We start from the raw sequence: 14,937 nt of genomic DNA, 5'->3' as shown, positions 1-14,937 counted from the left end.
GACTATGAATACCGGCCTCTGATTGGTTCATGATACCTCAAGGCTGAACTTAAGACAGTCTTAAATTTAAGATCTGACTATGAATACCGGCCTATGATTGTTAATTAAAAATGCAAAATTTGTGTGTATCTTTCATCAATGAATTTTAATATTATCTAAACTGCTATTTGTATCTAATCTCGTTTATATTTAATTCTTCATCAATATCAACTGGATACAAAGAATTTATTAATTAAATCATGACGCATGAAAATTTAAACTTTTTTAAATTTTTTTTATAATTAATTTATTTTAAAAAAATGTTAAATTTTTAAGAAGTCTTTTAAAATTTAATTTAAATTAAAGAGAGAGAACTAATTAAATAAATTAATTTAGATTAAAAATTTTAATTAAAATATTTATAAAAATTAAAAAAAAAATTAAAAGATATTATAATTTATATAATTTAATAGAGGAGGGGAAACACGTGCGCATACAATGTATATATGAATAAAATCAAAATCACGTTCTTTACTATAATTAAGAAATAGAATATAAAAAAATATATAGATAGTATAAAAAAAATTAATGGGTACATTATGCGCGTCGGCAGCTTAGTATTTTTGAAAAATAATGAAAAATGATATATTTGTAATATAAACAAGACGCAAAAAAAATGCCTCCTGTGAGGTTTGAACTCACGACCCCTGGTTTACGAGACCAGTGCTCTACCACTGAGCTAAAGAGGCTTCAGATTGTTCTTCTCTTAGAAAGCCATAAACCTTTTCTTCATAAGCTAACAAAAATTGCAATAAAAGTAATTTTTGAAAAGATAATTTGATCTAAAAATGCGAAACTACATTAAAAAAATTTTTTCGATAATTTGTTTGCATATTTATCGATAGCTTCAAAAACACTATGTTATTGTTTTATTTTTGCTTTTCTTTTCTTTCTTTCTTTGTATATTAAAACTAAATTAGCATTGTAACAAAAGATTAGCAATAATTGAATTTTATAAAAGAATACATTTCTTAAAATTATTAAGTACGTATGATTCATGTAGAGATAAAAATGAAAGGATTCGCATCTTTAAAGTAAAATCGAAATGTAAAAGTTGATTTTGAAACAAAAGGAGGATAATATTTCTTCCAACGAACTTGATGGATCCGGGCTCCTATAGATCCTCCTGGACTTTAAACTCTAGATTACGATCTCGATAAATCGTCGTAAAATCAGACAGTCCGGGTGAAAAATTTCGTATCCCGAATCAAGATTATCGAGTTGGCGCCGGACATGTTTCGCGCGAAATGCAATCTCCAGGGATTTTCCTCAAGGCCTGACGACTCGCGACGAAGATAAAGCACCGGAAGACGATAAAAGGACTATCGCTCGCGTGCCAGCGGAAACTGTGTTCCCGCCCTCGGCTACGCAAGTCTAGCCCCAAATAAAAGGATGAAATCTCGGCTCTCCATTTATGTCTTCGCCGCGTTTAATTGCGCAAATCCAATTTTATTCTTTGTCGGAAACATCCTCGCGCAGCTTCGCAACGCTATCGTTGTTGTGGTTATTGTGTGAAGCAGCGTGTGAAACCGGAAGTATTTAAAATCAGATTAATTTTGTGTATTATTCCGAAGTAAAGGCGGTGTCTCCACGGTGTTTGCTCTTGAAATAAAATACATCTTTCTAATTGTCTCGGAATAAAATCTTATTGAATCTTCGTTAATTCATTGTGCGCGAGTTACGTACATGCATGTGCATCCCATATATTTGCATAAAGATGAAGTGTTCTTCGATAATATTGTTGCTATTCGCTTTCTTCGGCCACATTATTTGCTCTTGGCAGGTGCAGAGTAAGCAGAAATAATTAAAATAACACGTATTCTTAATTTTAAAAAATTAAAATTTGTATAAAATATATAGGACGAAACAATAAAGCGATATTGTGACTTGCAATGAACATAATAGTTTTTTCCTATAAAATCACATTAGAAAAAATTTTTTTTGTTTTTTAGCAAAACTGTTAAGTTGCAGCATTTCTTAACAGTAATCAAATATTTTATTTATATAACACAAATAATTTAGTTGCTTTTGCGAATTTTTTGCTTTATAAATAATAAAGTATTTGTTTATACCAACAAAATACATACTAAACTGTTTAGTTGGTATAAACAAATATTTTTGTTTATTTATGAAAGAGAAAAATGGCTATAAAACAGAAAAATATATTTTACAGACGCAACTAAATTTTTTGTTGTATAAATAAATTATTTGGTTGCTGTTAAAACATGCTTCAATTTAATAGTTTTATTCAAGGTATTTTTTCCTAGTATAATAACGGGTTGTTTCTTTACAATAATTATTAACGTCCACAAGAGAAATTGATTTTATCGGAGAAAATTATTGTTATATGCTCGAGGTTGAAATGTCATTGCTTTCATACTCGCATGATAAATTTAAAGGCAAATGCATTTAATAATAATAAATTATAGTAATAAATAAATAATAATAATGAATAACTAACTCAATAAATAATTACGCTAATATATAACGTATATTATTTCATTATTATTATGACATGTTTGTTTTAGTACAGAAAATTGTTTTATTAGAAAAATTAATAAGAAGTATTATACTTGATTGGCAGTATATTATAAAATCATACCAGTATTATATAACTATACATTTTTATTTTTGCCATTTACTATATCTTATATTATTATTAATCTTGTTACATTAAAGAATGTTGGAGTTTTATAAAATAATAACCTGAAATATTTTTACATCCCGGCAAAAAAGTGTAAATTATTGTAAAATATGTTTTTATACAACAGATATTGTTTAATATATTTTTTCTTTTTTAATAACTAGTTTTTATGAACATTAAATATACATTTCTATCAAAAACACGCAATTAAAAAACGTCGTATTAATTAAAATCTTTATTTTTTAGAAATACTGTCATAATTAGTTACTTAACATGTTTTAATATTTGTTTAGTATCTATTTACTTTTTTCAGGAAATTGAAGATTAAATTCATATTTATAATGTTTCCAAATACTGTTTAGGAAGAAATTAATAATATACAATACGTGGTAAATAATAGTGATTTCAATTAGGATATAAAAACACTCGCAGACCTATTCTGTAATTCTTAACGTAAATTTCATTACTATTCGGCGAGTTTCATTCAAGACGGCAAAGCGGCTATGCATGCTTACCGAGCGATTGAATATGATTGGTTGGATCTATAAGTAACAATCAATTATGTTTATTTGCTCGGCGAGCTGGCTAGCCGCTTTGTCAACTTGAACGCGCCTATTATTACGCAGTTGTGTAGCTCTTTTACTATGATAAAAAAACTACGCAGCAGCGTTATAACGATAACGAAACTTGCATTAAGAGTTACAGAATAGGCCTGCAGGGGTGATTTTTATGTAAAGAAGAAATCAGGTGATTATATTCTTGGATTAACGGTATTTCGTAATAATAATTCTTTTTCAGGAGGATGTCCCATGATACGATTGAACAATGGAAGAATTCGCATTCGAGGTCGAGGTAGAGTCGCGAGGTTTAATTGTTTCGAAGGATTCACTCTTGTGGGCAACAAATATTCCACGTGCGTACGTGGGCAATGGGACACATCTGTCCCCGTGTGTGTGAGTAAGTAAAATTTAATGCAAGAATAACTGACGAAATTGTTAACCAAATAATGCTAACGGATTTTGTAACGCGACGTACGTGCTTGTCTGCAATACTTCTTGATCGATCGTCTTTCTTAAAATAGTTTAATTTCCAATAATTTAATGTCTAGGTGTGCAGAAATTCTCTTAACAAGTTCTCTGATACTATATACAAATATTTTGATTAGAATATGATAAAATAAAACACGTCTGTACAGCAATGTACAATAATACAAAAGTGTGACAAAATTATTACACTGTAACGGTTTGCACCATTAATATATTTTAATCAGTTTTAATGAAGGAATTATTGATAACAGTAAATATTAAATGCAACGCGTTTTTTAAATTTTAAATAAGCTAACATGATTAATAGATTTGATTTATTTTTTGGTATTTAGACGCGGAATGCCCTGTACCATCAGCGCCTAGTCACTCAATTATAATACAAAAATTGAATGGTGGAATATTAATGTTCTTCTGTGAACCTGGTTACTTCCTGATTGGCAACCCTGAAATTTATTGCGACGGACGTCAATGGAATGGAACAATTCCTTATTGTCGAAGTACTGCAATAAAGAATTAATTTTATTTAATTATTATTGCTTTGCTTGCTTAATCAATGCATTGTACTCTACAATAAAGGTAAAGAACATAAGTGATTTAGAAAAATTAGCAGCAAAAAAATAATTACTTATAAAAACATATAAGCCTTGCAAATTTGCAAAGTAAAAGGAGAATGACAGCGGTATTGGCGCGAAAACAAGCAATAACGGATATTATGCAATAAGATTTATAAATTAATTTATTCTCTGAGAAAATGAAAGAAATAACAAAAACGTTTCGACATTACTTAGTCTTCAATGTAATAAAATAATAAAGTGTGACAAGGAGAATTAAAAGGATTTTAAACCGTAATTTAAAATGAAAGAAGCATAAATTGAAAATGCAGAAAACACTATGTCAAAAAAATAAAGAAAATTAAAATAAAGAAGATAAGAGATTATCAAAGACTAGATACGAAAACAATAAATTATAAGGTATAATAATTATTTATCAATGTCAAACAATAATTTAGTGTATTTTTTGAAGATCAATGTTACAAAAATTGGTTGATAACAAATTCGTCGATCAAAGTCGAGAATTCTGTTAAGTTCAAAGATAAGATATAAAAGTCCGATAGATTGTTAAAAGTGTAAAGTTAAAAGTTAAAGATTAAGTTTAAAATGGGTAAAAAGAAAGAGAAATAAAATTTAAGAATTAAAAATTGAATAAGAATAAATAATAAAAAAAGAAAATAGAAAAATTAAATTTGATGTTTTAATTAACTAAAAGTATCTATAAAATAGTATAAGTTTAAACAAGTAAGAGAGTCAATTAGGATTAAAAACTAACGAACATTGATATAAAAAGTGTCAAGAACTTTACATGTTCTCTTAATATTAATAAGTTACTTATATTAATAATAATACTCGGGGATGATTTAATTATTATTACTGAGAAGCTTATGTCACGCTTGCTCAATTTGCAATATATATTTACTTTTACATAATTGCATGTAAAGCTTTTTTCTTTTTTTCCTTTTCAGCTTTTCCTTTACTTAATTTTAATTAAAATTTTTATAACTTTTTTTGCTTTGTGATGATAACATCACAAGTTTTATTCGCGTTAATGCAATTTTTGTGATAATCTATGGTAAGAGGCGAACGCATCCGCGCCGACACAATGCGATTTTGAAAGCCCGGATCTTTGTTGGTGGGAACAAGACCCACAACACGATTTTGATTGGAAACGTCATAACTTTGAGACACCGAGTTTGCACATCGGTACTGGTCCGACTCATGATCATACTCTAGGAGCTGGAAATGATGGTACGTGTCTTCCAATGATTTCAAATAATTTCAATGTTTCATTGGAATACTAGATTATAAATTGCGCAGAAAGGAAATAAGTTGTTTTTCTAATTATTGCTCATACTCGACAATTTCAGGACATTATCTTTATATTGAGGCATCCGGACGATTGATAAACGATACAGCGAGAATCATATCTCCCCTGTACAATTCTTCATTGACTAATTCAGGATGCTTCTCATTCTGGTAAATAATATATAATGTAAAATAAATCCTTTCGATTTATAAGTTTTTATACAACTTTAATTACTTTCTTTGGATTTTTTTAAAAAAAAAAGCATTCCTATTATAAATTTAATAAATGAAATTTTTTTAATTTTAAAACATTCCTATTACAATTTTAATAAATAAAATTTATGAATAAATTTATTAAATTAAAATGAAATAAAATAAAATAAAGTTAATAGAGAAATGTAACATACTCATTGTGAAAATTTTTATATTTAGCCTATATCATATAAAAATGAGGGATTTATATAATGTATAATGTAGCTTACATATTTCATTTATTAATATTTTACAAATTGTTTCGATAGGTATCATATGTACGGTGCCACAATTGGCTCATTGAATATATATTTCAAGCAAGAGGATACTACGCCACGATTGATATTCACCAAAAGTGGAAATCAAGGAAACCAATGGTTCCATGGCATTTCCGAATTACCAAAAGCTAACGCCAGCTTTCAGGTATATATATGAAATAATTGTTTCTTAAATAATTAAATTGTGTCTTTGATCATTGTGTTTTTTTAATACAATGTTGCATCATAATTAAAATACATTAAAAGAAAATCAGAAATTCTTGTTCCATTATACATTTTAAATGTTTAAATTCGATTTATTTGCTTCGTTAATACATAAACATATAATTATAATTTCAGTATTAACTTCGAATTAAAAAAAATTAAACGTTCTTTACAGATTATCGTAGAAGGAGTGCGAGGTATCACTTATGTGAGCGATATCGCAATAGACGATGTCGCTATTTTACAAGGAGACGATTGTATTGTTAAAAACGATTCTGTCAATGTAACTGTAAGCGATGAGGGTAAATTTTTATTAAAATTTATTTACTGAAAATTGGACATTGATGGATTTTTGTGATAGAGTAATTGCAAGCATTATATAGATTTATTTGACAAAATTTTTTAAAAATATTTGCAAAAAGTAATGTGCAAATTAAATTTTTTTAAATTAATTTCACGTACAATATTTGGAACATATTGCAGTTTGAAGATCACTGTCAACTCCAAACGTCGCAATTTTATTTCAACGATTACCTTGCAGTAAAATAAAATATACAGGGTATTAAATATTTGAACAAATTTTGTAGATATTCTTTTTAACAATATAATATTAATTTTCAGAGAAATATGATATTAATATTCCAGATAAAATCATCATTTCCGTTAAAATTTTTTTTGACAATGTGACAGTAATTTTTATGTATATATAGAAATGTAATATTAATTTCTATGGACATTAATATATATTTTTTATGGAAATTAATATTACATATCTAGAAATTAATGTTATTGTCAAAAAATTATGTATAATAAGGAAAAATAGACTTCATAAATATCTATTCTGAAAAATCTGTTTCAGATCAAATCGAAATAGTTAATGCGCAACAAACCTGTCGAGACAGATGCGTTTCGTCAGAAAGCATTATTCCTTCTACTCCGCCATTTGGACCGGAGAGTTGCCTTTGCACGATCGATTGTGCGGAACGCTCTATTTGCTGCCCAGATTATGCTGAATATTGCATACTGGGTAACTGTTTACTATTTTAATATAGGATCCTCAATGTAGGATGTTTTGATAGGATATGCTTATTGAAATCCTTTGACCAAATTATGTAAAATCACAATAACGCTGAATTCCATATATTGTATATCATTCAATTTTGCAACATTTCTATGATTGGAATCTTAATTATGATTGCAGGATATAGTACAATACTCGACAATATCACAACAGGATCACCCAGTGCAGCGACGGTTGCACCGGTGAAGAATTCCACTCTGACAGGATTTCCTATAAATCCGAAGGATGATATTGACCCAGGTATGTTCAACTTGACGACATCGACAACATCGACGACAACGCTAAGACCTAACACCACAACGACAACGCGAAGACCTACGATCACAACGCCTCAGATGAAGCCTCAAACCAAGAAACCGACCACACGGAGAACAACACCTGCGAAACTAACGCAGCAGACGGAAACGAAAGAAACACCTTTCGTACCCCAGATAAAAACTTCGACAACGAAATACATAGACCTTCAAGATCGATCTGGTATATTTATTTCATTATGTATAGAGAAAGTAAGAAATATTTTATTTGATATTAAATCGCGATGGGACATTTTGATCTAGTTTAGTTCTTGAAGAAAGTTCGAAGTGAGTTAAAAAGTTAAAATATAGACTTATCAATTTTGAAAAATTGCATCACAAATTTATAATGTATCTATACCTGTTAAACCTATACCTGTTAAATATCGACTGACCTTTTTCTTGATGTATATAACTATTGGCTGACAATTCGAAAGAAAAAATGCAAGATTTTTAACACAAATAATACAAACTAATTTAATTTATTTTAAAAAAACTTTAATTATTTATACAGTAATTAATTTGATGATTTAAAATAGCAATTCAATAATCATTTTTGTTGTTAAGATTATGCTGACTGCTCTCTTATGTTATTGACGATGAGAAAAATTTGCAGATTTACATACTGTGGAACAAAATCCAGAAAAGGTGAAACAGGGTAGAGGCATCGAAATACTGGAAATCGTCGCTGCAGTGGGTGCAACTTTGGTCGTGCTTTGTGTGGCACTTGCGACTGTGATTATTGTTATCAGAAGGAGGAAAACTTATAAAAGAGGAGCGAGCGGATCGGCGCTCTCGGAAGACAGCGATGTCCGTTTCTTAACATCAGACGAAATCCTTGACTTTAATTTAGCCCGACCTACTGATAACGATGAAATGTAGCTTTACATTATCAAAATTTCTCCTTTAAATGGAGTTAAATTAAATTGATTCTTTAATTAAATAATTGATTAACAAATTGATTAAGCGAATGGAGTCAGAAAACTTGACGAGCGAAACACAATCGCAGCTGTATTATTTCTATTAATCTTTATCATCCGATCCTTTTATCATTTCCATTAATGGATTCAAACATTTTTATATCGAGGAAACTACATAGTTCCTTGAAATGTTAAAGTTATGTATATTTTTATGACTATCTCAAAAACAAGAAAATTTATGCTAAAACTTAATTTTTGCTCTAATAAGAATAATAAATATTATTGCGAATTTATTATTAAATAATATAGAAGATTTTCCAAAAAGTTAAGATATTAATGTATATACAATTTTAACATTTTGCATATGAAGAAAATAGGAAATTATTATATTTAACCTTTGTAATTATTATTCGATATAAAATTATTATTCATTATTAATAAAAAATAAATTATTTTACAAAATTCAAGATTATTTTCATTTAATTTCTTTTATAACTTTAAAATTATTTTAATTCAATATCAATGCATTGTCATTTTTTTATGCATTTAAGTCACATTTCCTAATTATTTACTTTTACATATTTTTTCTGAAATTCACAATTTCAGCACAGTGTGACCTAATTCTTCGATGATGGAGGTAGCATCCGACAGATTAACCGATAGCATCATTGTGCAACGTTCTATTTGGGAAGTTAAACACGCACCTGGGATTGCTGTCGGACGCATCGATTGATTTCACTCTGCGAGTACGTCATTGCCAAAATATGTATGCCGAGTCACGTAATTTCAATAGCATGTCTAGACAAATGGTAACTAGACAAGTGAACGAATTAAGTTTAGATGCTTAAATAGTTATATTACATATTCCATGTGAGGTGCGAGTAATCGGCATGTATTCACTTCGAAGGGAGGATCTTAATTTATAGTTTCTCGAGAAGAAGAGTTTTTTTAATTAAGCATATTCTTTGTAAAAAAAAAACACCACGAATATCAGCCTGATGAATTATTTATGAAGCCACCTCTGTAATCGCGGCATGTGAAGTTTTTGTGGTGAACTATACAGGTTTGCGGATGGCGCGAAATGTCGCTTTTCTCTCAGGAGAGAGTACCGAGGAAGAATACAAAGTGAAAAGTGAATATCGAATTTAGTACGTGCGTGGTCGATTTGCTGCATGGCGCAGTTTCGATCGCGTTTCACATTTTGATGTGAAACGTGTACATACAAAGACATTGTGATTTGAACTTTTATATTTATTTTACGAAGTATTTTATGCGAGTATAAAAAAAAATATGAAATTCTTTTTAAAAGAGAATGATGTATTTCTACAGGCTATTTTAAAATTCCCACATATCTATATTTAGTCATTAAACCTTTAAATCACGACCTCGACATAAAACCTCGACATTAAAATTTCTTCAAATTTATTTTAAATGAATAAAAGAGAATATTTTTTTATTTAAGAGCATAAAAAAGTTTGGAATTGTTTATTTTTTCATCACTTGTAATTTCACATTACACTGGATGTTTTTTTAGAAATAAAATCCGAATTAATTCCTAAGGTTCCATATATTAATATAGTTAAAAAATATTTTCTAATTTCTGTTATTTTGATAATTGTATTAATATTAAATATTACGTTCAACATCGATATAAAATTAAATTTAATAGAGTTTAATTAAATACAATTTAATTATATTAAATTTTATATTAAAAAATACCAAAATTTATATTAATATTAATATTAAATAAAATATTAGAATTACACTAGATCTATTGCGCGGGATTATAAATTGCAATAAACAACATATTTATTTATCGAAATGTAATTCAGTGGACAGCAAAAATGATGAACTTTGTCCCGACAAGCTGTCTATACTTCTGGCATGCGGAAGGGTCTCTTATTAAAGGGCGAACTGAATTTCCATTTCCATGCTAATCTCCTCGCACAAATGGCCTGTCAGTTTCCACAGTGAGACTTGCGAGACGTGAAGGCACGTCTTTTACTACGAATAGCGTTGGGGTTGAGCGATGCCGCCCTTAGCGGGGGATGAGCGGGGCTTTGAAAAAATATTGGAAATACGTCGCCCGCACCTCGCGATGGCCTTTGCCAGTGAAATTTCGCGCCTGTTTCACGTCTGCTTGCGAAAGCTCGCTCTTACTCTCGGACACTTTCTACGTCGATTACCGAATAGCGCCGTGTGTCATCTCTCACCGTTCCCACCAATCCTCTGTCCAGGATTAGATTTAGGATTTAAGTCCATGTGATGGAGAGAAGAAATGTTTTTTCAAAAATCAAAACTTTCCTTTATTTTAAAATATAAATATAATTAAACAATTTTAATAAATTAATATAATTTAATTTATGAAATGGGATGAGCAAGGAATAAAGAATAAAAGATCTAAAAATCAAATAAAACCCGTTAATAAGAGCCAGCGCGGATATTGGTGAGCAGTTAAATTTTATTACAACTGGGGGATCAACTTTTACAATTCGCAAAATAAATCCGTTGTGAAGTGTAAAAGTTGATTCTGCAGTTATAATAGAATTTAACTGAGCATCAATATCCGCGCTGGCTCTTTATTGGCGGTTTTTTTTAGATTTATTCTTACTTTCTATTTGTTAAAGAATAAAATGTATTGATAATCATGAAGAACGCGATATTTTCCAGAGAAAAAATTAATATTAATCAATATAATTAACTATTAGATAAACACTAATTGATTTGTTAAAACGTACATGTAATTATTTTATTAATTATTACAATTATTGCAATTAATTGCACATTGTGAACTCGAGAACCTAGAAGAGAGGTCTCATTATTTTTATATTTATTATTTTTTTCGTAAATTATTTTTCCTTATTAAGTCTTCATTGTTACGAGAAGAATATTCACATCAGTTTTACTGCACAACAAGATATCCTTATAGTGCTGTAATACCTAAATACGCCAGCTGTATATCGATGATCGCTGCTTGGATTGTCGTTGTTCGTAATGTTAGATTATGATCGCGGCGATGGGCGCGGATTGGGTTTCATTGTTATTCGCTCATCGTCGATCGCATTTCGCGTACTTGTGTGCGTCTGTGGCCGCGTGCGTGCCAATGATTACGCGTATGTATCAGATCGCAACGTAACAAGGCGCGATTACGTGCGGCGGAAGCACGTGTATCGTTGAAAGACGCACCACGTGGGGTACACACGCCACAAAGGAAGGATGAAAAATTCGTTGCGCAGTCTCTCGCTTTCTCCCTGTCTCCTCTCGCGTGCCTCTCTCACTCTCTCTCTCTCTCTCTCTTTCTTTCAATTCTTTCCTCCATCGTTCTACTTGTTGCAGTCGACAGTGCATTATCTGCTTTTCACGTCGCAGGATTGATAAATCGAAGCGACGTCCGCATCATGTTCCTATTACCTCTCCACTTTTTTTTCACTTCCTCGAATTCGTCTCTCTATGCGGTTCTGCCAAGTTCTGTCTATATAAGTCTCATCCAGAGATCTAGATCGCTAATAATAGATTACTCTTTCATGATACTTTTCCTAAGTTCGAAAGCGGAAGAAAACCTTGAACAGGTTTTCTGGAGAAATTGCAATTGTAAACTATTGGCGAACGCCAAATATGATGTTTTAGGAAAGAAGCGTCGTCGCATTATGGAAACATGGTAGAAATCAGAAAATTCGAATATTGCAATGTAAAAGTAATGATTTTAGATATATTTATATAATATAATTAATCTTTTAGTATGCCCAGTTGATTGAGAAGTCCATTTACCATGAACTTCATATGCCTAGCAAAAAAATATCGTAACTCGTGTTTTATTTCCCCAATGAAAAATTTGTTCTTCTTGGATAAAATATAAAGTCAGAAAATATTAAAGTAAGGAAAAGAATTAAAATAACGTTTTGATTGTAGAGATATCTTTTCGGAGCAAATTAATTACACCAGATCAATCTCTTTCCTTATTTAAAGCAAAGCAAACTGAAGAGATTTATAAAGTTCCCACGGAACTTCCACTCAACATGGCACAGGATTGAGCTGTCGCTGTAGTGACGCATGCAATAATACTTCCCGGGTGTCACAATATGGTTAATCGTCCTAAAGCCGATGTTAAGCCGCCCATTCAGGATGCTATGGAAGGGGAGGTGGCTTCAGAATTGCTCTTATACTAGCTGCAAACAGTAGCGAGGTAGGCGAGTCGGTATAAAATCGAACGATTCCTCGATCAGTCACAGTATTCGAACTTGTCTTCCCGGTGTATCGTCATCGTGATCTTTACCACATTGTTGTATTGAAACACAAGGTAAGCGAAACCAGTTCCTAGTATTAAACAGGATCTTGGGGAAAGTACGCGAAATTCTTTGCACGCTTTCCTTGTCGCTTCCTTGTCGATCGCAATTCTGATTTCGATAGCAAGAGACAACACGTAACGCGCTCAGACAAATAAAACAAGTTTATGTTTTAATAAAATTAAACATATCTCAGTGTTACATCCGAAGAGACGCGTAGTATAATTCGTTTATAAGCGAATTAGAACTTATTTCAAATTAAATTATTTAATTTTAAATGTGATCTATTTTTTAAATTAAAATTAATGTAAAGTAAAATTAGAATTAAATTTTTGTTATATGCCACTTAGAATACGTGCATGTACGTTTGTGTTAATTATTTAAGAATAAAAATTTTGTTTATTATTATAAACTAAATTATAAATTAATGTTAGATGTTAGCACTTTGCGAATGCTGTTATATCACTTGGAAAAATTGATGGTAAATATGATATCGATATAAAATATTTGCTTTTTAACAGAGATGTATCACACTATTGTTACCACCATTGCCACTGTTTGTTGTTTCCTCGTATTGAGAGCAACGGCAGAAGAGATTGTCCAACAGAATCAACAATCTCTGGACCTCGGAAATGTCGCTATCGAAGATCAGGTCGATGGTGGCGCGATACTCACCAGGGAAAAGAGAACATTGTTCTTGAAAAAGAAGCTGTTCGGCGCTGGTCTTCTTGGTTTCGGTCTTGGAGTCGCAAAAGGGTAACAAATTTATAATTTATATTCTTTCTCGTTTTGTTTCATTTTTATTTTATTGCTCTTGATTATTAATAAAGATTCCAATTTTACAAAAAAGCAAGATATATATTTCAATAACATATTTCAGCATATTATATGTAATATATTTCACACAAATATAACATAGAGTTACTGAAAAAATTTTGTTCATTTTTGGTCCAATGAATGATCGTTAATCAATGTCTGACTTAATGTAGTTAATTTATTGATACAATAACTGGATTCATTTATACAACTATATATTTATTCTTGCAATGAATTCTAGTAATAGTTTTATAATCTAAATCATTATGAGAATTCATTGGACCAATTTTCATTATTTTTTCATAATTCAATGAATATTTTATTGTATTTACATACAGTTTTGGCTCAGTGTAAGAGAAATAGAGTTTTATTATTTTCTTTTTAACGCTAAAATTCATTCTTGATGTACCGACGTATAAAATAAATGTTAACACAACCTCAAATTAACTTTATTTTTATGCGTAATGCAATGAATGCTTTTCTTAATATTTCTTATTTCATTTTCAGTTACAAAGCTGGTTACTATAATACACCGGAAGTGCATCACGTTTACCTTTCGCCACCAGAGAAGTATGTGGAATTCGTCGAGAAACCCATTTACATAGAGAGAATTGTCCCAAAACCTATTTATAAACCGCATGCAGAGTATGCTGCGCCAATCTGGTCGCAACCAGACCCACCCTACGGGTAAGGGAAACCAGTCGCTAATCTCTTCTGTTCTTTCTAATAATTGTGTGGTATAAAATATGATCTCTATTGTATTACAGTTTAGTTCATATTTTGTGACAGTGAAAATAAAATTTTATATTTAGAGGTATATATTAACGTTTAGAAAAATTCAACACTAAAATTATTTCTATTTACTCAACAAACATTAAAAACATAATAAATATTAAATAAATTGCTTAGATATTACGATAATTATTGGAAAGTCGGTTATTATTCTCGATTATTCTTAGAAAGTCTAACACTTTTTCTGATTTTTCTTTGTAGTTCCTGGTAAATTCGGAATGCAATTCGCATTTACAGCGTATAACAACGTACCAGTCTGATCTCCTTGTTATACCTCGAAATTCTAGGAGCAGCTAATAATTACGGGTGCATTATGTTGAGTCTCAGTCAGGTTACCCAACTTTAAATATAAGGATAATAATAAGAATATCTAGCGGTAGTAATCAGAGAGATTGTTATTTTTGTTACCGACGTTACAGATTAAATAAAT

At 30.3% G+C, this 14,937-nt stretch overlaps 1 protein-coding gene and 1 non-coding gene across 3 annotated transcripts; one reads left to right on the top strand and one right to left on the bottom strand.

Annotated features, from left to right (window-relative positions):
* Nucleotides 1–656: 656 nt before the first annotated feature.
* TRNAT-CGU (transfer RNA threonine (anticodon CGU)) lies at nucleotides 657–728 on the bottom strand. Its single transcript has one exon. It is a non-coding gene; the product is annotated as a tRNA-Thr (tRNA).
* A 717-nt stretch (nucleotides 729–1,445) lies between these two features.
* On the top strand, nucleotides 1,446–14,937 carry LOC108721885 (MAM and LDL-receptor class A domain-containing protein 2). 2 transcript variants are annotated; one of them, XM_018446671.1, is made up of 13 exons: nucleotides 1,450–1,829; nucleotides 3,482–3,640; nucleotides 4,062–4,226; nucleotides 5,361–5,531; nucleotides 5,651–5,759; nucleotides 6,110–6,263; nucleotides 6,498–6,624; nucleotides 7,182–7,349; nucleotides 7,524–7,880; nucleotides 8,313–8,506; nucleotides 13,423–13,655; nucleotides 14,223–14,402; nucleotides 14,709–14,937. In XM_018446671.1, the coding sequence occupies exons 1-13, from the start codon at nucleotides 1,730–1,732 to the stop codon at nucleotides 14,716–14,718; spliced, it is 2,127 nt and encodes a 708-aa protein (XP_018302173.1). In that variant the 5' UTR covers nucleotides 1,450–1,729; the 3' UTR covers nucleotides 14,719–14,937. The 2 variants fall into 2 exon arrangements, with proteins under 2 accessions (XP_018302172.1, XP_018302173.1); XM_018446670.1 differs by lacking the exons at nucleotides 13,423–13,655; nucleotides 14,223–14,402; nucleotides 14,709–14,937 and having other exon boundaries at nucleotides 1,446–1,822; nucleotides 8,313–8,752.

This window comes from Mycetomoellerius zeteki, unplaced genomic scaffold, assembly GCF_001594055.1.
Source record: "Mycetomoellerius zeteki isolate Tzet28-1 unplaced genomic scaffold, Tzet1.0 scaffold188, whole genome shotgun sequence".
Classification (NCBI taxonomy): domain Eukaryota; kingdom Metazoa; phylum Arthropoda; class Insecta; order Hymenoptera; family Formicidae; genus Mycetomoellerius; species Mycetomoellerius zeteki.
Note: the sequence above shows the minus strand (reverse complement) of the source record. Positions and strands in the feature narration are given on the sequence as shown.